General features: G+C 33.2%; 2 protein-coding genes and 1 pseudogene across 3 annotated transcripts; 1 reads left to right on the top strand and 2 right to left on the bottom strand.

Annotated features, from left to right (window-relative positions):
• Positions 1-739: 739 nt before the first annotated feature.
• Positions 740-5,922, top strand: LOC147403828 (ADP-ribosylation factor 2-like). Of its 2 annotated transcripts, XM_086439571.1 has the most exons (6): positions 740-1,048; positions 3,225-3,295; positions 4,465-4,584; positions 4,658-4,776; positions 5,476-5,557; positions 5,699-5,922. In XM_086439571.1, the coding sequence occupies exons 1-6, from the start codon at positions 901-903 to the stop codon at positions 5,699-5,701; spliced, it is 543 nt and encodes a 180-aa protein (XP_086295697.1). In that variant the 5' UTR covers positions 740-900; the 3' UTR covers positions 5,702-5,922. The 2 variants fall into 2 exon arrangements, with proteins under 2 accessions (XP_086295697.1, XP_086295696.1); XM_086439570.1 differs by lacking the exon at positions 5,699-5,922 and having other exon boundaries at positions 5,476-5,569.
• Positions 5,923-15,643: 9,721 nt separating this feature from the next.
• On the bottom strand, positions 15,644-17,215 carry LOC147403827 (Leucine-rich repeat (LRR) family protein). Its single transcript, XM_086439569.1, has one exon. It carries the CDS (start codon positions 17,025-17,027, stop codon positions 15,861-15,863), a length of 1,167 nt encoding a protein of 388 aa, XP_086295695.1. The 5' UTR covers positions 17,028-17,215; the 3' UTR covers positions 15,644-15,860.
• Positions 17,216-20,421: 3,206 nt separating this feature from the next.
• Positions 20,422-21,615, bottom strand: LOC147403826 (uncharacterized; annotated as a pseudogene).

The raw sequence follows: 21,615 nt of genomic DNA, 5'->3' as shown, positions 1-21,615 counted from the left end.
AAAAGAACTCCCTCTACGAGGGTCCTTTAAGTAATTTTTACTAAAAATAAAGGAAAATTATTTTATGTATCATAGGCCGGGATATCTTTCTTATTGCCCTCTGTTTTCAAACCATGCGCCCCCTTGACCCTGTCATTGTCTAATCAACTATGGAAAATGATTTAAATACCCTCATTTTCAACTTGTAGCAAATAAAAAAAAAATACTGAGTTTTCTTTCGAAAATCAATCATTGTTAGTCTTAGAGCCAATGTTTTTTTCTTTTTTTAACTATCATCTTCAATCTTTAGAATCCATCTACTTCGACGTTCACACCTATATAATATTTTGGAGAAGTAGATAAAGCTGGAATTTTGGATAGAAAAATCAAGTGTTTTCTATAAAAGGGTCAAAGGTGAGGATGAAAATGATAGATTGAAGATGAGGTTGAAAAACAAAGGGATTTTTTTTTTCTAAAGTTGAAGATGAGGGCATTTAGGTAATTGTAGATTAGTTTACAATGAGAAGTCCAAGGTCAAGGGGTATGTCATAAGTTTAAGAACACAGGGTGTATTTCAAATATTCACCAAAATCTGAAGAGGTATATCTAAATCACCCAGATTTAAAACATAAAATTCTTTTTAAATAGCAACGGCTACCACCGAAAGATTAAAAGGAAGAAAAGCTAAGCCACTTTAGTTTATTCCTCTCCCTCTCTCATCCGAATCCTATTCTTCTTCCCATTTAACTCCTTCACAAATGTCTTTGTGTCTCATATTTCTCATCTGCACAAATTTTCTTTTATTTGGGTGGAACAATCTTTCTCTATTCTCCAATTTGAATTTTGATTTTGCGTTCTTTCTTCCCTTTTAAGATATATTTTTCCTTATTGGGTTGTCGTTGGATTGAATCAATTGTGAAAATGGGAATGGTGCTATCTCGAATGGTAAGGATGCTGTTTGCGAAGAAAGAAATGCGAATTCTGATGGTGGGTCTTGATGCTGCTGGAAAAACAACAATTCTCTATAAGCTCAAACTTGGAGAGATCGTTACCACCATACCCACCATTGGTATCTTTACTCAATTTTCATTTATTTATTTATTTGTTTATATTTCTTTCTAAGTACTCTTGTATGGAGTCCATTGTTACAAAATGCTTTAGATTCTAGGAAATGGATGTTGTATGGAGTACCAAAAAGAAAATTTTCAAGGGTATTTTTGTAATTTTATTAGTATTATGTAAAATCCTAACTATGTTTTCATAAATTATATATTTCTCTTTTTCGGTGAAAGATAGTAATATGTACCAGTTACCTTAATCTTGAGGGAACATGTAAAATCTCTACTCTCTCTCACTCCTAGGACTTAAAACAATTTATATCCGGATCTGATTGAATTAATTAATTTGGGTCGGGTCAGATAATGCCAAACCATTCAAGGTTATTTCAAATAAAATTGTTAAAATGTGTTTAAATGGTAATTTGAAATCAAGACCTCTCCATTTTGAAGAGAGGTCTTGACCACCATACCCAATTATTATTAGTTGATGGAAAATAACTTAACATATATAAAATACAATTTATAAAGTAATATATCATTCAGATCTTGATGGATATAGGAATGAAATCATATTCGACCAGGATCTGATTCGAATCAAGGGACATCAACTCATATCTGAATCATATTTTAATTCGGATATATTTGATGGGACCAAAGCCACTAAATTTGGATTCGGTGCACTTGAATTTTGGATAAAATCCATCCCATTTTAAGCCCTCACCCCATTGTCTTTCTACGAAGAGGATCATCGTCTATTCATTTCTTACCCATCTGCGTGGTTGGACTAATACCCTTCTTTGGTCTTTGTGGGCCTTGAATTTCGTCCAAGGGTAGCCTTCTTCATTTGATTTTGTGATTTTAGATAAAATCTTAACCACAGGCAATATTATATCTAGGGGAATCACCTCTATGAATGTGTTCTAGTTATGCAAAGTAAGTGTCACGAATTGGTCAACCATTAGTTTAAGGTCTCACTTCCTATCATCGTGTTATATCTCTTGGTGTCATCTTTGGTCAATTAAATCTGCATTTTAGAGTTGTCAAATCGAACTTCTTGCTTCGAGAAAAAGGATATATGAAAGATGATCCCTTTCGCCATTTCTTGGGGTGTTTGAAAGGAAAGAAATTGTACTTTATTTCAGGGCAAGGACCACTCTCCTCGTGAGGTGTTTATTAGTAATTTTGTATGGTTGGAGTATGGGTGTCTCTAGCTGGTCCAACATAGCGATGTAAATTCGAGTTCCACTTTATTTATCAAGCAATGGAGACCCATAACAAACATATTTGTACTTATTGTGGAATTCATCCAACCTTACTTAATTGTACAATATCCGAGTTCCAATCAACCAAGTTAGCTAAAAAAATTTTAGGCTACACCCCACCTAAATCTTTGACCACTAATGAAAATAGTTGTATCTTGGAATTCATAAAAGGGTTTGATGGATCTGACTTCTAATAGTCTCTCTTCCTGGATCGAGAACAACCTTCAAACTTTAGGTTGGACCGGGGTTTTGAATAGGGAGTTTTAAGGGCAATAGAACTCAACAACTGCAAATAAGAATTGGCATGCTTACAAAAGAAAAATAAGTCTCTATTTGTACTATTTTTTTTAAATGTTGCGATTCAGAGCGGTGTCCCGTTCCTATAACAACATACAGTGTCTACGTGGCACATTATGGTTGGAGATTAAACACATCAGGCTGCATGCAATGTAGAAAACGGCTTGGTTAGGATCCCGATGTATTTTAAATTCCTGCAAAAATTTGCCGCGTAAACACCATGGCCTTTATTCTTAATTTAGCCTCTAGATATCCAATGGACTTGCTAAGATTGTATATTCAACTACGTTGGGCTTCACTTTATATTCAAAATCAGAGGAAGAATTAAGAGGACAATCTAAGTGTTGCCACAACATGTTGTCAATGTATACCTCTATCGTTCTTTCAAACATGTTTCGTCACAAGTTGATAGTAATCAACCCAACCATTTTTACTTTCAAATGGCACCACCTTGTGACGAAGGTTGGTATCTCTCGATTCTCTAAATCCAGAGGACCTTATTGTACACAATGTATTCATCTATTAAGGATGGCAATAGCATTGATGAATCTATGAAGGAAAATTGTTTTTGGGGCAAGCTTTGTTCAAATTGCAATTCTGAATAAATTTTTGATTTTTCATGGTTCAGGTTTTAATGTGGAAACTGTGGAATACAAGAATGTTAGCTTCACTGTATGGGATGTAGGAGGCCAAGATAAGGTAATAAACTTGATTCTCTATACCTTATCCATGTTTCTTTGAACTCCATTCAATCAATTTAATTGTGTACTTCCATTTATCATATTGTTTCATATCTAACAAAACATCCATATAACCAAGTTCATAATTCATTTTTTTTTACACATAAATAGTTATTTAATGTATGATCAGCCAATTCGATGAAATTATGTAATCAGGTCTGTATCCATTTTTTTTAAATATTGAACAGAAAAAAAAAGACTGGTTCAGTCAATTGTGCAAAATTCTAGACATGATTCATAAAACATCCTTATTTTTATGTGGACTATTAATTGAATATTGGAATAAGATTTACAACAAATTTTTTGGATAAAGCTTTGATAATGAGGATGCTTATCCAAATCAGAAATGATTTCCTAAGCTATGTCATATAGTCATTGGGAGTAAATTTATACTTACAATTATAGTTTGAAGTCTTGCAAATGGAAGATAAATTTTAAAGCGGAATATCGCCAAAGATGATTATTAATACCATTCTACTTTTCCTTTGTCTTATTTTTCTAAGATTGTACGATTATTATAATTATAAGATCTCCACTGAGACAATCCTGAATCATTCAATATTTCAAGTCCAATATTTCACTACGATCTGAGCTAAGACCCAAACTTGATCAAGAAAAAACCAAAATTGTTTGTATTAAGATGTAAGATCCTTGAGTTATTCAATGTTTTGGAATTGATATTTTGTTTATAGATAGTGGCCCCCACAACATGGAAAAAACCTATATTTGACTGCCCAAGACTGACGAATTTCTTAAAATAACGGACCAAGGAGTCAAAATTTTCATTGTGAATTTTTTTTTGACGGACTGAAACCATTAAATTAATGGAGGATGGGAGAAATTTGATGGCTCTACGCCGTTGAATTGGGGATCATCAAAAATTTCAACAGTCATAGGCCGTCAAAATTCACTTTCTAAAATTTATGGGCTTTGGCCAGTTGAATTTTCTTGTCAAAATTTTCACTTTGCACATAGTGCAAGACATTCCAAGACAATGTGAACTTTGAAATATGGTTTCTAATGCATTCTATGTTTGATCGAATCATTTGTATTTGGCATGAAATCATGTGTGCATGGTAACAAAACTACCAATATTTTGTATCTTCTAATTAATTCTATGTTAAACAGATTCGTCCTTTATGGAGGCACTACTTCCAGAACACACAAGGACTTATTTTCGTCGTGGACAGCAACGACAGAGAACGTGTTTCAGAAGCCAAAAATGAGATACATCGGATGCTAAGTGAGGTAAGTAAAATCTTTCTAACTATGAGGAAGAACATGAAGGTTTTGTTTTGACCTTTTTTTTTCCTTGTTGTAGGATGAACTACGTGATGCGATATTGCTCGTATTTGCCAATAAGCAAGATCTTCCTAACGCGATGAGTGTCTCCGAGCTCACTGATAAACTTGGCTTACACTCACTTCGTCAGCGCCGTTGGTAAGTTCTCAGCTTTCATTTATGTTGTTGGGACCATGGTCTAAATTCTCATGTCGAGGCAATCATAACATACATTCAGAGACAATCCGAAACACTCAAGGTTTGTATGATTGCGCATGGAAAATATTTTCCCTGAAAAATATTATTTTCAGGAATATGATTACATTTTCCCTGGAATTTTATTTTCAAGCGTACAACAACAATTACAACAAACCCTTAGTGCCTAGGGGGGGTTGACTTAGCAGTAAAACTAACGACTAGGGTTTGTTTTCTTTGATCGTGTGTTTGAATGACTTACTTTATTGCACGTTGAAAAACATCTATGGAATTGGGATGTGCAACTATAGGGACAATCGCATCCCAAAAGGGTGTGGGGATACCTTGTGATATAGGAAAAAAAGAACCTAATATCTCAAAGATTTTGGGTTGGCTAAACGAATCTTGTTTTTTCCATTCCACTCTATCCAATATAATGTATTAAGCATAACTATATGTAGGCTAATTCCTCAATATAGATTGCGGACACTTTTATGCGAAAAATATCTTTTAACTATTAATTTAGTTAGCAACATCAAGAATCTATCATACAAATAGAGAAGTGATTTTCTCATGCCACAATTTCTACTTTTTTAATGAATTTTTGTATTAACTTAGCATTTTTTTTTGTTAATAGCGGTATTGATGAAGTGTCTTCTACAGGTACATCCAGAGTACTTGCGCCACCAGCGGTGAAGGACTTTATGAGGGTCTTGATTGGTTATCCAACAATATCTCTAATAAGGCAAGAATATGAATATATATATATATATATATATATATATATATATATATAGTCTCCTTTTCTTCTAATAAACATTATGATAATCTTTTTGTTGAACTAGATATACAAACTAACCTCTTCAAAGTTGTGTTTTTCTTGCAGTGATGACTTGTACTACAGATGATAGTAAGGATTAAAGCTGTGGGCTTACCTTTCAAATACTTATCACTATTTCTTTAGAGAAAAAGTACAAGAAAGAAAACTACACTTGAACTTATAAAGATTGTAACCAAACTAAATATAACAATGTTTCTAGTCTCTATGTTGAGACTAAAGAGTGATGTTCTATGGATTATGACTATAAAATATATAGTTTGCTTTAGTAATTTTCGGTTTTTTGGAATGGGATTATCTCATGGTTTTAAATTCATCCGAGACCGAGACCAGTTGACAAGTAGTTTCAAAGACATTGTTTATTCTAATTTTAAGGCATTTTTTTAAATCTCATCCGAGACGACTGAAATAAATTGGATATCTCATGTGAGATGACTCAGTCTCGTTCATGGACAAGACGAGACGTCAAAACGAGTTTTAAAATCATCAATCATCTTCATTTGGGTTTTCATTTTCAAAATATGTAGCTTTTTACTCTAGGCAGATTGTACCGGATATGATGTTTAGTGAGATCATCAAGAAACCTATCCAAAATGTGGCTTATAGATCATCACTTGCATCCTTAATTCTTTGATGCTTCGTCATTAAAATGGTCCCCATCATATTCATCAAGGTTAGCTCCTCTACTAGTGCATAATCTGAGATTGGATATGGAGGGATGAAATTTTATTTAGGCTTACATACCACAGATTACCAAAACAACATTGGAATTCTCATTTTTCATTTTTTTTCCGATTTAATCGAGAAGTACACGATATCAAAGTAACTATTGCCAAAAGTCACAAAATTCTCTGAAACAGGATCAGCCGATTTGACAAATCAACAAATTAAATTCCAGCACTTGATGTAATGCGGTTCATTCTCTAGTCTGGAAGATTAAGGGATGATTCTCGGCAATTATTTGAACGGGGTTTAATTCAGTTAAGTTAGGGATGATTTCGCAAAACAAAAAATAGGAAAAATTTCAGGGAATGAAAGCCATATCTTATTCTTGAGATTTGACAGCTTAGAGAAGAATAAATTTTGAACTTGAAGGGTAAAAATGTCATAAATCGTATTTGACGAAATATCGATAAAATGTTGATTAATTTTTCACTTAGCCAATTTAATTGTCTGATTCCCTATTTTCGAGAATTTGAAAAAAAATTTGGAAAAATTAGGAGCATTTTGTGATTATGATCTGTAATCGGTTATTTAAAAGTTCAAAATAAAAAAATTGTATATTCATGTAATTGGATCGTGCATATGCTGGTGTGGGTCAATCTACATTAACCCATTTTTATAATTTACACATTTTGCTTATTGGTCTTCGATGATCCACATTTGGATCAAGCGTTGAGCAAATTGAACTATTGAGGCACAATAACGAAATCATCAAGTTATTGTGACTCGTTCTAAGCCACAATAACTCGATAGAGTTTTAAAATCACGTTTGGAAACAAATTTTTTGTAAATTATACTATCTCATGGGATCAATTATGGATTTTACAATTCCATGGTAGTCTCACGATTCTAACAGTTTATGAGTGTAAGAATGCCCTTCGAATTATTTTTCTTTGTGGAAGATTAAATTTTTTATTTTTTTTATTTTTACATTCATCTATTGCAGTGTTTGTTGGATTGAGTGGGATTGGAAATTAAAGTGCGACAACCGGATTTTGAGGTCTAACTGCTACATGATATGGAGTCGTCACCATTTATCGAGTTAAATGGGTGTGGAAGGCCGCACTATTTGATTTGGTATGCGAGTTGACTTCAAGGATAGAAAGTAGTCAAATTAGAGATTCAGGTTTGGAGATTCGGTTCTGAGTCGCAGAAGGTATTAGGCACACCTGTGTATATGGTTACCTATATAACCTCACTCGATAATTTGACCCACATTGACTTTTTATTATTTTGTTGTTATTATTACTTTTCTATTTTCAAATTATTTGTACAATGCATCTTGTCGAATGAAGATGATCAATCATAGATATTTGACAAAACAATGGTTTGAGGACTTCTTGTGCATACTCCGACACTACTTCTAATCACTCATTAGTTAATGAGTTGAGACCAATGATTCAACTGAGTCCATCTTGATTGACTGTGTGCGCAAGTGTTATTTTTAGGGTTTATTAAAATATTGGATTTTTTGTTCTAAATTCTTGAAATATCAAGATAACTAAATCATTATTCAAGCAAAATCTGAATATTGCATTTCTATAATTATTGAATCAATCCAAATATTTCTCATAAAAAAATATGAATTTTTTTACATAGGTCTGAATTAAATCGCATCAAATTTAACACATGAACAATTATATGCCTCTTATCACACAACGTGAAAAAGCCTATATTTAACGATTCAAAACCATCGAATTTCATAAAATTTGATGGATCAAGACATCAATTTTATTTTTTCAACGGACCAAAACTGTTAAATTAATGGAGAATGGTAGAAATTTGATGACTCTAAGCTGTCGAATTAGGGATCATAAAAAATTTTAACGATTATAAGCCGTCAAATTTCACTTTCTAAAATTTGTGGGCTTTGACCCGTCGAATTTTCTTGTCAAAACTTTCGGGTTTCACATAATGTCAAGTTAATGAAAGAGATCTAATATTTGCATACATTGAGGCCTTGTTGGATAACACTGTCAAATTCTACTAGGAACATTGAAAAGTTTGTTTGATAGAATTTTGTAGAAGTGTTGTGTTGTTTACCAGAATTTAGTAATTATTGTTTGATATAGTTGTTGAATTCTGGTAAAATGACTAGAATACCTTTAATGTTGGTAATGCACTTATAATACACAAAAAATGATCAGAAGACCCTAATAAATATATAATTACACTATATATATATATATATATATATATATATATATATATATATATATATATATATATAATATATATAAAATTATAAAAATAATTATTTTAATTTAAATAAATTTATAAATTTTATAATTCTATCAAAATTTCGGTAACATTTCCTCTTAAAAAAAGACATGTGAAATTTTCCTGATAAAGAAAATACCTGCATAATATACAATCCAACATCCACTTAACATCTTATATACATAACGCATCTACATAACATCTCATTTGGATGTGTTAAGTATATAAACTATTACAAAGAAAATGCCATGTTTCTTGCGGTTAGCATTAACACAATTCCAATTAGTTTATGCCTTTTTGTTGCACTTAAAAATATAATCACAAAAATTTTGAATTTAAAAAAAAAATTCTCCGAATAAGGGATCAACCAATTAAATCGACAAATCAAAGAATTAACCGCTAAATATGGTAACATGTTCACCTTTCAATTTAGTCCTTTCTTGCAGTCTTTTGTCTTGGTCAAACTGATCTAAAAGCTTTTGTTTCCCCGTTGAAAACTTTTAGAACTTAAGATTACACCAAATTTAATGTGATCTTAAATGTCACGCTTAGCAATCCATAGGAAAATGTCCTATGATGTAGACCATTACAAAGGGAATGTCATGTTTCTTGAGATTAGCATTAATACAAATCCAATTAGTTATGCCTTTTGTTGCACTTAAAAACATAATTTCTGAATTTTTTTTTTTTTTTTTAAATTCTCTGAATAAGAGATCAACCAATTAAATCGACAAATCAATGAATTAACCGCTAAACATGGTAACATGTTCACCTTTCAACCTAAAATTGTTTAACTTCTTGAACCTTTAAATTTCCAATAACAAGATAGGGGCTTTGGGGAGGTTGAAGGGTAATGGATTTTGGAAAGAAACCCAAAACCATAATTTGTATATCTCCGATATGTTACCGATTTTTTAACGAAACTTTACCGAATTTAACAAAATAAACCCCCACCTAAAGAACTACTGTCAAGTTATTAAAATAATGAAAACTAAAAATAAAAGGAAATGTAAAGGAAGATCTGACCTTGCAACAAACTTGCAGATAGCCTCAAGAGTGTTCTCAATTTGCAACCGAAGAAACAAATTCGACGAAAGCTTAGGGTTTCGAAGCCAATAATGACCAACCATCCTTCCCACATCAGGATTAGTGATTGCACCCTTCTCAAGCTCCTGCATCGCTCTAAAAGCAGCTTGAAATCTAGGCTCTATCTTCTTCACAAATTCATCACTAAAGCCTATCCGACTCACATCGATAAACAATCCTAATTCCTTGTGTTGGTAAAGCTAATCGACGTATCAATGCCACAAAACATCATTCATTTGTTCTTGACAAGTCAACAGGAATCTCTCGAGCGATTGATTGACTCGGCTTGAGATAGCGAATTCGATGGAGAGATCAATTGATGAGATTAAAACAAATCGGATATGAGATTTGATCCTTACAGAAGGATATGATGGAAGAATAGATGAGTTTTTCATGTTTGAAGGTTGATGAGGAAGAACAGATTCCTCAGATGGACGCCATTAGTATTAGAGAAGAACTTGAAGAATCGAAGAAGCTCTCGTTTGGGTTTTAGTCGTGGGACTTAAGTTGTAAATATGTTATCTGATGAAGGGTATTAAGATCATTTCACATCAATATATATTATAGTTTTTAAAAGCAGTTATGAGAAGCTCATATAAAAAATACGGTCAAAAGCCACACACAAAAATGACTTTTGAAGTACTATCAAACACAAATCACGGCGTGAAATTGAGTTTTAACTGCAAAAACTATGAAAAATAACTTTTTAAAGCGCTATCAACATCACCTGAGTATAGGTCGACTCTCTATTATTTCTACCTAAAAAGGCATTAGTAGTTGGAGCCGTTCCCAATGTGTATCTAACATTGTCTATCGTCTCTCTATTATTTTGATGTACCTGTCACTTGTCATTTGCTACTTATGTCACATTCAAAGGGTCGGTGACTTTAGTTTCTACCTACTTACACAAGTGGATGATCAATCTCTCACAAATGAGAGAGAGATAAAATAAAAATAAAAATAAAAAAAAGTTGAAGCTTGCTCGAGGGAGGTTACAAGAAGAAAGTTGTTTTAAAGGATTAAGATGTTATGCAAGTCTTATTGACCCTGGTACATATATAAGGGTTTAGTGACATATGGTATGTGTGGTAATCTAATTGTCTAAGCCTAACATATCTCACTAATTTTTTCTCCATCAGTGACCTTATATGGATACTATTTTTCAATAATAAAATTGGTCACACAACCATGCTATAGAAGATGTCCGTAATCATCAAATCTTATCCTCTTGATGATCTACTAATAATTTGAAAAGAGTCGTGATTTTTTGACCCCCTCCTCTGACATACTCTTCCATACTCTCTTGACATGACATGTGATAGAATCATAGATTTTTCTTTGGGATATACAATTGCACATCCCCATAATATGTGTAGTTATATATATCCCAAAACAAAATCTATAATTATAACGCATGATACATCAGGAGATTATAAAATCATTAATCATTTGATAAAAATTCATATATAAGAATTTATGTACAACATATGTTATTGTATGTGCTTAGTAATGAGAAAACATGACAGATACGCATGCAAAATTCACGATGTAATATCATAGCCAAACTAAATACAACATACGACATTCTTCAATAAATGGCATTGAATCTAAAATGTACTATCTACACTTACATCATTTCTCATTTCATGCTTTTGATTTTCCAAATAATTTTTTATTTCCTTTCAATTAATAACAATGTTTTGAAAAACATAACCATGTGCATGTAATCAATGGGGATATGTTGTTTCCACTTTGAAGAGCGCACCCTACCTAATCAATTAAAGAAATTGTGACCACTGACCACATAGGAAAATATATCTTGCCATACCTTCTTTGATGCTTTAACAATATATAATTGACATATGTATTAATCCATACTATTTTTTTTTTTTTAGAGATGTGGGATTAATTATAGTAGTAAATGTTAGGTCAATTGACAACTGGGTTTTGAATTTAAATATCAAGAAGTGTTGGTTATTGAAATTAAACAATTTAAATATATTCAAGAATCCACTCTATTTATAAATAAAACAGAATCCGAGGTAAATAAATAATGTACCAAAAACTTTGAACAAACATTCAATCATTTTTTTATTTGTTGAATTGGACACTAAATTTAAATAGAAGATTGGTTGATTATGTTTGGGCTTCGATGTACCCTAAGCTTATAATATAATGATCATTAAACGTCATCCTATCATGGAATCTGTACATCTTGAGTGAAATAATATATTATTTTAAATGTTTATAAACCCACAACCATTGGATAATTTCAAATAATCCCTCCAGCTTTTGGTGAAAATTGTAGATACCCCTATGTTTTCAAACTAAATGAGACACCCTTGGCCCCCCACTTGTGTCTTGACCAGAACCCAATGTCTTCTACTTTTACTCGAAAAAAGTTCACCATCGTCTTCGATCAAAAGATTCTCTCATTCAATCATCAAACCTCAAGAGTAAAATGTGATTTTGGGTAGGTTGAAGATAATATTTTGTTTGAAATTAAAATCACAGATTTTTAGCAAGAGGTTGAAGACAAATTTGAAGATTCTCAATAGGTTAAAAAATTGATCGTTGAGGTTTAAGATAATTGATTTTTTGAAACAAGTTCAAGGGGTTTTTTCATGAGGTTGTTCCAAGATGAGGCATTTTGGTCATTACTAAGGCAATACAAAAGTCAAGGGGTATCTCGTTGATTTGAAAAAGTGTGGAGGTATCTCTAAATTTTTATGTTTTGTGTAAAAATTTTACTTATATAATCCAATAAAGTCCATAAATTTTTGAACATTTTGTGTAAAATTCTTATTTGTTCAAATATTTCAACAAAATCTTAAAAAAAATTAGAATCCCAACTTGGTTTGTCTTTTTTTTGTTGTTGTTACAAATCGTCAAATAGATATAAAAAAACATTCAAATGTTTGAAATTAGGATTATATCATTCTTCATCCTTTATTCACCATTAAAATTTTTCGAAAATGATTGCAATCACCGTTGAAAAACCTAGGTATGTGAAAAATATGAGAAAGTAGTAGTTTGGATACTCAAAAAATATTGTTAGGGGAAACGAGTTTGATTTATCATTTAAATATAGAGTAAGGCTAGCCTTATTAACTTAATAAGATTTCAAATATTTCAAAAGATAATTGATTTTACTTGTGTCATCTAAAAATATGATCTGATGCCACAGGAATGTAGAAGACAAAATTCTATGAACTAAAAAAAAAAAAAAAATCTTTAAAAAATTTAATTTTTTTTTCTTTAAATTTGGAAGTTCTTCCATTCTCAAAACCTTGGATCAAGCCCAAAAAAATTATTTATTATTATATTGATTTTTCATGAAGTTTGTTCACTTACCAATTTAGTGATCAATTTGAGCTCAACAACTCTCGATAAGAAGAGTGTTCTCTATACATATAAAAGGTTAATAGTCATTCTAATTTGACATACTCCCCTGGCATGGTAGTGTATCGAACCATTGATTTATTTTCTCGAGATACACAATTACACATCTCCTATAATTATGTGCAATTGTGTTTGGAAAAAAAAAAAACTGGTCTTACTCACTATCACGCCAGGGGAGTATGGCAGAGAGGAGTCAAAAAATCATTATCCAAAAAGTTAATTATATGAAGAATAATGATTTTTACCCTAATCACAGAATCATAAATCATTTACCTCGTGATACGCAGAATCGTAAATCTTTTTCTCGTGTATCCCGAGGGAAATGATCTAGAGGTCTGTGATAGGGGCGTATGTTAGAGGGGCGTCCAGTTATCACGAATCTTAAATTTTAACTATCAAGATACTCCCAGAATCAAGGATTATTTAAAAAGAAACCCTTCCCACAAGGGCTATTTAGTAATTTTTCCAACTATTTAACACGGAAAAGCTGCGTTGTTGTCTTGCTTGAGTCCACACCGTACAGTATTACTATAAGCACGTGTGTTTGCTGTCATGCTTGCGTACACACCGTCAGATGGTAGTGGACATCCCCAGAAAACTTTAATGCTGGGATGACACAGGAATTTACTGTGATTCTCACATTTCTGACGTGGAGGTGGTCAGATAATTGTAGATGCTTCTTACTCGTATCTCGATGAAAGATATCTATGACTATCACATCAATGCAGTGAGAATCACAGTGAAAATAAAGTCCCGAAGGATTTTCGTTAAAAGTTTACCAACATTTTCCGCAACAGCACCGACAAAGGTTCACAACACCTGACATACAAGTACGTACAATATATAAATAAATAAAAATGGTGCAACTTGCTCAGTTTTTTTTTACCAACCCAGCATAATAATGCGAGATTCTATTGCCACACCAAATTTTGCTAATGCCGCCTCAATCCATGTAAATCTCCATTGAATTAGCACACATATTGGTGTAGTATTAGAAAAAGGTGGTGTGGCAATAGAATCTTTAGTAATAAAACTTATTTTCGAGAACTCTATTTAAGAATATAGAAAGTCCTCCTTCAACCATTGACCTAATTTATGAAAATGTCCAGACATTGACTCTTTACAATATTACATCTATAAGAATTTGGCCTTCCCGAACTCATCGAATTGCTATTTAAAACCACACCCAGTCTAATGTGATATGTGCTATTTTGAATCCAATCTCATCAGATCTGATTAAAAAAATAAATATTTTATTGATTGATAATAATCCAACCTTATTTGATTTGATGAAAGTCTATATTGTGGGGTTTGAATCACCTAAACTTCTCTCTTAGTTTAAACCAATTGATCGTTGCATGACTCCACCTGCAATTCTCACGATTAAGTTAATTTTGAAATTGATAGAGTTTGACTTCATTCAATGAAAATCATTACATTTTCTTTATTTCTATGCATATCTCTCTAATTTATAAAATTTTGATTTATTATATATGTCATAACATATGTTGAAGATGTTTGTTGAATGTTATAAAGACTAATCATTTTGGACTTATGTCTAGACTCATGGAGCTGCGTGCTAGTCTTGTTGATTCATTTTAATTGCCGCGATCATTTTGTCATGATTGCATCTCTCCTTGCTGAAGTTTATTTACCACTTCTTGTTCGCAAGATGTTGTTTGTTGGGATATTGACACTTAATGACTTATGTTTTGCTATAACTTACTTTTTGTCGATTATATTAATAAATTTGAGGGTCCAACTCAAAATCAATTGGCAATGACAATGAGTAGAGAGGCCCAGGGGTTTATAAGGATAGAAACAAGGCAATGAATGCATGATGTGAGACTAAACTCAATACGCTCCCACATGTATAGATCGAATTGGGCCAAAGCATTTATAAATATGAACTAGGTGACGTGACGGAGAGAAAGACCAACTCTGATACCATGATAAATATAAAATAAGTATATGATACCCATCATATATTTAAATAAATATACAATTGGAAAATGTTGAAATGACACAAGGTATTTATTGCGATTCTCACAAGTTTGACGTGGGATGTGCTCATGACCATAAATTATTTCCTCGAGATATGACTAAAAACCATCTATGGTTATGCATGTATGTCCACGTCAGAATTGTGAGAATCACAATAAATCCTTTGTCACCACAGCACAACTCTATACAATTTAATTGTATATCATTTCTATGTTTCAAATACATTATCGGATCAAGAGGGTTGATCAAAAATCAATTCAATACAACGTGGTTTAAAATATCAGAATATATTGACTGAGACTAATACAAAAAATTGACTCTAAAACATTGAGTGTTTTGGGAATGTATTGGCCGATATCACATCAATATCTTAATTGATAGACACATTCAATATAATGTTACAAACCTTGATTCTTGAAACCCCCCAAATCCTTGTTCTAGATACATAGTTATTGCATCAGCCAATATATTCCGATATTTTAAAATATCAAGGAGTCAATAAAAATTTGTTTACAAAAATGGGGAGTAATGGTGTATATATCTCATAAACCAGGGAGGTAACAAGAAAAAAACCCTTTATTGAATGATAATGATTTACAAGCCACCATTACAACATGTACTTTACTAGGGTCGAACAAACGGTAATGATGGTACGTAGTATATCTTTCCATCTCAGCCGTTACTTAAAGCTATACAAATTTAACCTGCGAACCTTCTAATTTAGACTAATTAACATTAAAACCTAAATAATAATAATAATAAAAATATATAAATATTAAGGCCGAAAACGACCATACACTTGCTTACAAATCGAACTCGGTTTTTGCGGCGGCAAACAAAGCTGCGAAGAAACCGGACAAGTCTGAAGACAATTATCACCAAAACTCCCTGAAATTTCTCCTTTATTAGTAAAAAACCCACCTGGAACTTTCCCATTCAAGAAATTACCATCCAAAAATAACCTTCTCAAAGAGACTTTGTTACCATACTGCCACGGAATTGGCCCTCGAAATTTATTGTACCGAAGCGAAACCGAAGCCAACATCGGAAACGCAGTGAAGTCTACAGGCAAGTACCCATCAATTCTATTGAAACTCAAGTCAACGGCTACTAATCCACTATCAGAATTAACAGGTTTCCAGATCTCGACACGTGTAAAGCTGTTATTGGCTAGATCGACTTGTTGCAAAGAAGGGAGAAGAAAGAACCAACCTTTTAATAGTCCGGTCAACATATTATCACTCAGCTCCACCACTTCAAGTTGGTTGAGACCTTGGAAGGAAAATTGTGAGAGAGACCCATTTAGGTAATTTCCCTTTAGAGCTAACTCTGCTAGGTTGGAGGGTAGTTTAGGAAGAGAACCTGTAATTTTGTTGAAGCTGAGATCGAGTGTTTTTAAGTTTGAGAGAGAAGTGAGGGTATTGGGGAGGGTACCAGTAAGGGCATTATGAGAAATATCGAGGGATTTGAGAGAGGTGAGTTGGGTTAAAGAAGGTGGGATCGGACCAGAGAGTGAGTTAGATCGGAGAGAGAGGGTTTCGAGCTGGGTGAGAGAGGAGAGAGAAGAGGGGATTGGGCCGTAGAAGGAGTTGTCTGAGAGGTCGAGATGAGTGAGTTGGGTGAGCTGAGAGAGGAGAGGAGAGAGAGGAGCAGAGTAGCCAATTGGGTCGAGGACGAGTGAGATTATACGAGTTGACTCGGCGTTGCAGGTGATGCCACATATGAAGGAGGTGCGATGAGGAAGGGAACAAGGGTCGGAAGAGAAGTTCCAAGAGGAGAGACAAGACCAAGTGGGGATGGTTTTAGGGTTTATGGAGGATTTGAAGGATTTAAGAGCTGAGATGTCTGAAGGGTTAGTGAGAGATTGGAGAGTTGTAAGGAGAGAGAGACAGAAGAAGAGAAGAAGATGAAGATGGTGATGGTGAAGAGATGGGTTTGACATGATGAGGTCAAGCCTTGGATTCTCTCTCTCTCTCTCTTTGTAGGAGAAAGAGTGGAGGGTGTGGTGTTACTAAGAATTGAAGCATAGTTGGGTGGATTCGATGAGCTGGAGATGACTTTGAGGTTTACATTCGGATTCCCACTCTCTCTCTCTCTTTCTTTCTTTCTTATATGTTTTGTGTGGTTGAGAGCGATTTTTTTTTTTTTTTTGACTTTCAAGCCTCAAATGAAGTTAAAAGGATAGTTTGAAAACTCTTTGTCGGCTGGAAACTCGTCCGAGTTGACTAGACTGGATTAGATTTCGAGGTGAGTCCGCCCCACAATTCAATGAAACCATCCCACCCAGTCAACTCGGTTGGGAATTTATCATGTCAACTCGGAAACTCAACCGAGTTATGTGAAAAATACATTGAGTATGATTAGAAACCAGATTGAATAACTCGGTTATACATCCAAAAGACAGATTTAATATTCAAAAAGATCAAATGTTCTTACCTTTTGTTGTTTAAAATTGCATATAAGAGTACCATTAGTGGGTGTGGACCAATAAGACCCCTCCACATGATCTCTAAAAATAGAATAGGGCTGAGTAGGAAGGGGCATGAATTTTATTCTTGATGTAAGTACGTCCATTCGACGGATAATTAGTTGAAACATCTTAGTATAACCAACTCTTTAAAAGAGCCCAGTCTGAATAACATGTGTAAGAATCTGAAACACTTGGCTTAACATGGTCGAGAGCTTAGTTCATTAATGGAAAATTACAGAATTAATAAGAGAATAAAAACATACGTTAAACGAACAGTTTCCTATGACCTATAGGATCCTAACTAAAACGGGATTGCTAGACCAAATTATCCAGAGATTAGAAAAAGAAAGAATTGTGATTTATAAAGGAATCAACAAAATAAGTATAGAAAGATCCTAATCCAAGGAGTGCTTGAATTTGAAGATATGCACAAGATTTTCAAAGAAGTTACTAATTTGAAAAGAATTCTAGGAATATATAAATACATGTATCAACACACGGGTGAGACACTTTTTTTAGCTCTAGCTCTAATTCAACCTTTCTCACTTTTCTACTAACATGATCATCAGAGGATCTTAAATTGGGAATCTCTCAAATTTGAGATTTTTTGTAAGAAATAAGAAGGAGATCATTCTAAGAATACGAGTTTGGGGGTAAGGTAATTTTAGTTTACTTACACCATTTTAATTTTGATGTAGAACAATGTAATCCTTTAAAAAATTTGGACTGTTAAGAAAAAACTGATTTAAATTTGGTTGAGTCACGTATAATGTTGTTTTCTTTAAGGTGTTTGGCATATCTACAATCATGGTAGGTAGATAAGTGACATTACATCCCCAAGGTACAACCACCCAATCAAATAGAATGTAAATCTCCAAATTCGTTGCTTTGAATTACTGTGTCTCAATTCACTGCACTTTCAATTTTCCCAAAACTAAATATAATTAAAGCAGATTTACCAAAACATGCACAACATTTCGAATATTTACCAAAACGGTACACTGTAGCAATTAATTCCGAAAACGGTAAATTTATCGTTTTCGAAATTTTTTTTATATACTAAAACGGTAAAAGAAGTAAAATTTATTTATTTTTATCGAAAATGCCCTTTTTTATTTTTTGACTGAAATTACGAAAATAAATTTGATTTCAGTAAAAAAAAATTATAAATACATATGATTGTTGGATTACTGAAAGAGAGTGAATCTTTTTAGTTGGATTTTCATTTTTTTAAGGTTAAAATTGTAAATATATATGTAAAACAAAAAAAGGGTATTTTCGGTATAAAAAAAAATATTTTACTGTTTTGGTAAAAAATATTAATTCCGAAAACGGTAAATTTACCGTTTTCAGAATTAATTGCTACAGTGTACCATTTTCGGAATTAATTTCGAAAATTCTATCGTTTTGATAAATTATTCTATAATTAAAGCAATTAGAGCGAGAAGAAGAATTCATTGATTGTAATAAATAAATAAAAATCTGTTTTAACCAATTTGTAAAGAAGACAAATTTGTTTAAACAAATATATCTGAAAAGATGTGTACAACTATAAATTATTTCAATTTGGAAAATATATTGTTTTGAAGAGGTACAATGTCTTAGAAAATAAAAAATAAAAGTAAGTATTTATGAACCTGCACCACACCACACCGAACAACATTGCCCGCTCAACCCGACTGACTTGGCTCGATGATGCATGTGTGTTTGTGTGTGTATTATTGAGTTGATTAAGTGAAGCAAGTTTCCTCCCATGGCACATGCAGGAGAGGGAGTGACTTGGGTTCCTCTTGAGACCAACCCAAGTAACAAAAACCACTTTTAAGAATTGCCTCATGTTCTCTGTTTCATCCATGTTGGATTAAAAGAATATGAGATCAAAAAAACCCAAACTCAAAGAAAGATTCAAAAACAAAACGTTTGCTTCTCATATAAGAGCTTCACTCACAACAAGAGAAATGACTAATAGATTAAAATATATATATATATATATATATATATTATATATATATATATATATATATATACTTTTTTGTATTTCAAAACAAGTACAATATAAAATATCAAAATAATAATAATAATTCCTTACTTATTTTAATAATATAAATAAATAAAGATAATATTATACTTAAAGGAAAGTATATAATATCAATCTTGAACTTTCATATAGTGTTTATGCATTCAATATATAAGAAAAGTGAGTGATTATATCTTGAATTCAAAATCTTTTTTATCATAAAAGATTAAAATCCATGCTCAATTTCTAATAGGTTAAAATTTTATATGTTAGCATGTTCCAATCATATACTTTTATCCCAACATTCATAATTGTGATAAAGAAGTCTCGGGCTTAGTCCCCCCAAGGAATTAATAGGCACAAATCTCTCTCTCTCTCTCTCTCAATTCGAATGGTCGTACTAGCTACTTTAAGAATGCGATGCATGTCCCTTCCTACTCAGCCTTACTTTGCCTTGGTGGTCACGTGGATGTGTCTTATGGTCCACATTATCAAACAAAATTATGCCTTCTTGGTTGGAATACATTCAAACTTACAAATATCAAAAGATTAATGATAATCGGACACTCTCATGTTCATACTTAAAATACTCATCTGACATCGGATATGCCAAAACAATAGATTTTCTTTCCTTCGAAAACACAACTGCACATATTTATGAGGATGTGTGATTGTGTGTCCTGAGGCATAAAGTCTATGATTTTGACACATCCATATCAATTGAGTATACCACATGGGAGAGTCAGATTGTCACGACTCATGTCAAAATGAACTAATTATGAATTTCTTTAAACAGATTTATGAGAATATCTTGTCATATTAATCATCATTAAACACCCAAGTATAATAATAATAATAATAATAATAATAAAACTATTAAAGCCCAAAAGCACCATACACTTGCTTGCAAATAGAAGTTGGTTTCTGCGGCGGCAAGCAGAGCTGCGAAAAACCCGGACAATTCTCAAGACAATTATCACCAAAACTCCCTGAAATTTCCACCCTTTTATCAAAAAACCCAGTTGGAACTTTCCCATTCAAGAAATTTCCATCCAAAAATAACCACTCCAAAGACACTTTATTACTATACTGCCATGGAATTGGTCCTCGGAACCTATTGTAGTGAAGCGAAATCGAAGCCAACATTGGAAATGCTGCGAAATCTACAGGCAAGTATCCTTCGATTCTATTAAACCCCAAGTCAACGGCTACCAATCCACTATCAGATTTCACAGGTTCGATATCTCGACACGTGTAAAACTGTTATTGGCTAGATTGATTTGTTGTATGGAAGGGAGAAGAAAAAACCAACTTTGTAATTCTCCTCTCAACATGTTATTACTCAGCTCCACCACTTTAAGTTGGTTAAGACCTTGGAATGAAGATTGTGAGAGAAGCCCATTTAGGTAATTTCCCTTTAGAGCTAACTCGGCTAGGCTGGAGGGTAGTTTGGGAAGAGAACCAGTAATTTTGTTGAAGCTTAGATCGATTGTTTTTAAGTTTGATAGAGAAGAGAGGGTACTGGGGAGTGTACCATTAATGGCATTATGGGAAATATAGATGGATTTGAGTGAGGTGAGTTGGGATAAGGAAGGTGGAATCGAACCAGAGAGTGAGTTGGATCGTAGAGAGAGGGTTTCGAGTTGGGTAAGAGAGGAGAGAGAGGAGGGGATTGTGCCGTAGAAGTTGTTGTCAGAGAGGTCGATATGGATGAGTTGGGTGAGTTGAGAGAGGACAGGAGAGAGAGGGGCAGAGTAGCCAACTGGGTCAAGGACGAGTGAGATAACACGGGTTGACTCTGAGTTGCATGTGATGCCACAAATGAAGGACGTACGGTGAGAGAGGGAACAAGGGTCTGAAGAGAAGTTCCACGAGGAGAGACAAGACCAAATAGGTATGGTTTTGGGGTTTATGGAGGATTTGAAGGATTTGAGAGCTGAGATATCTGAAGGGTGAGTGAGAGATTGGAGAGTTGTGAGGAGAGAGAGACATAAGAGGAGGAGAAGAAGATGATGATGAAGATATGGGTTTGACATGTTGAGT

This window comes from Akebia trifoliata, chromosome 4 (assembly GCF_017979445.1).
Source record: "Akebia trifoliata isolate Shusen 1 chromosome 4, ASM1797944v1, whole genome shotgun sequence".
NCBI lineage: Eukaryota > Viridiplantae > Streptophyta > Magnoliopsida > Ranunculales > Lardizabalaceae > Akebia > Akebia trifoliata.
Note: the sequence above shows the minus strand (reverse complement) of the source record. Positions and strands in the feature narration are given on the sequence as shown.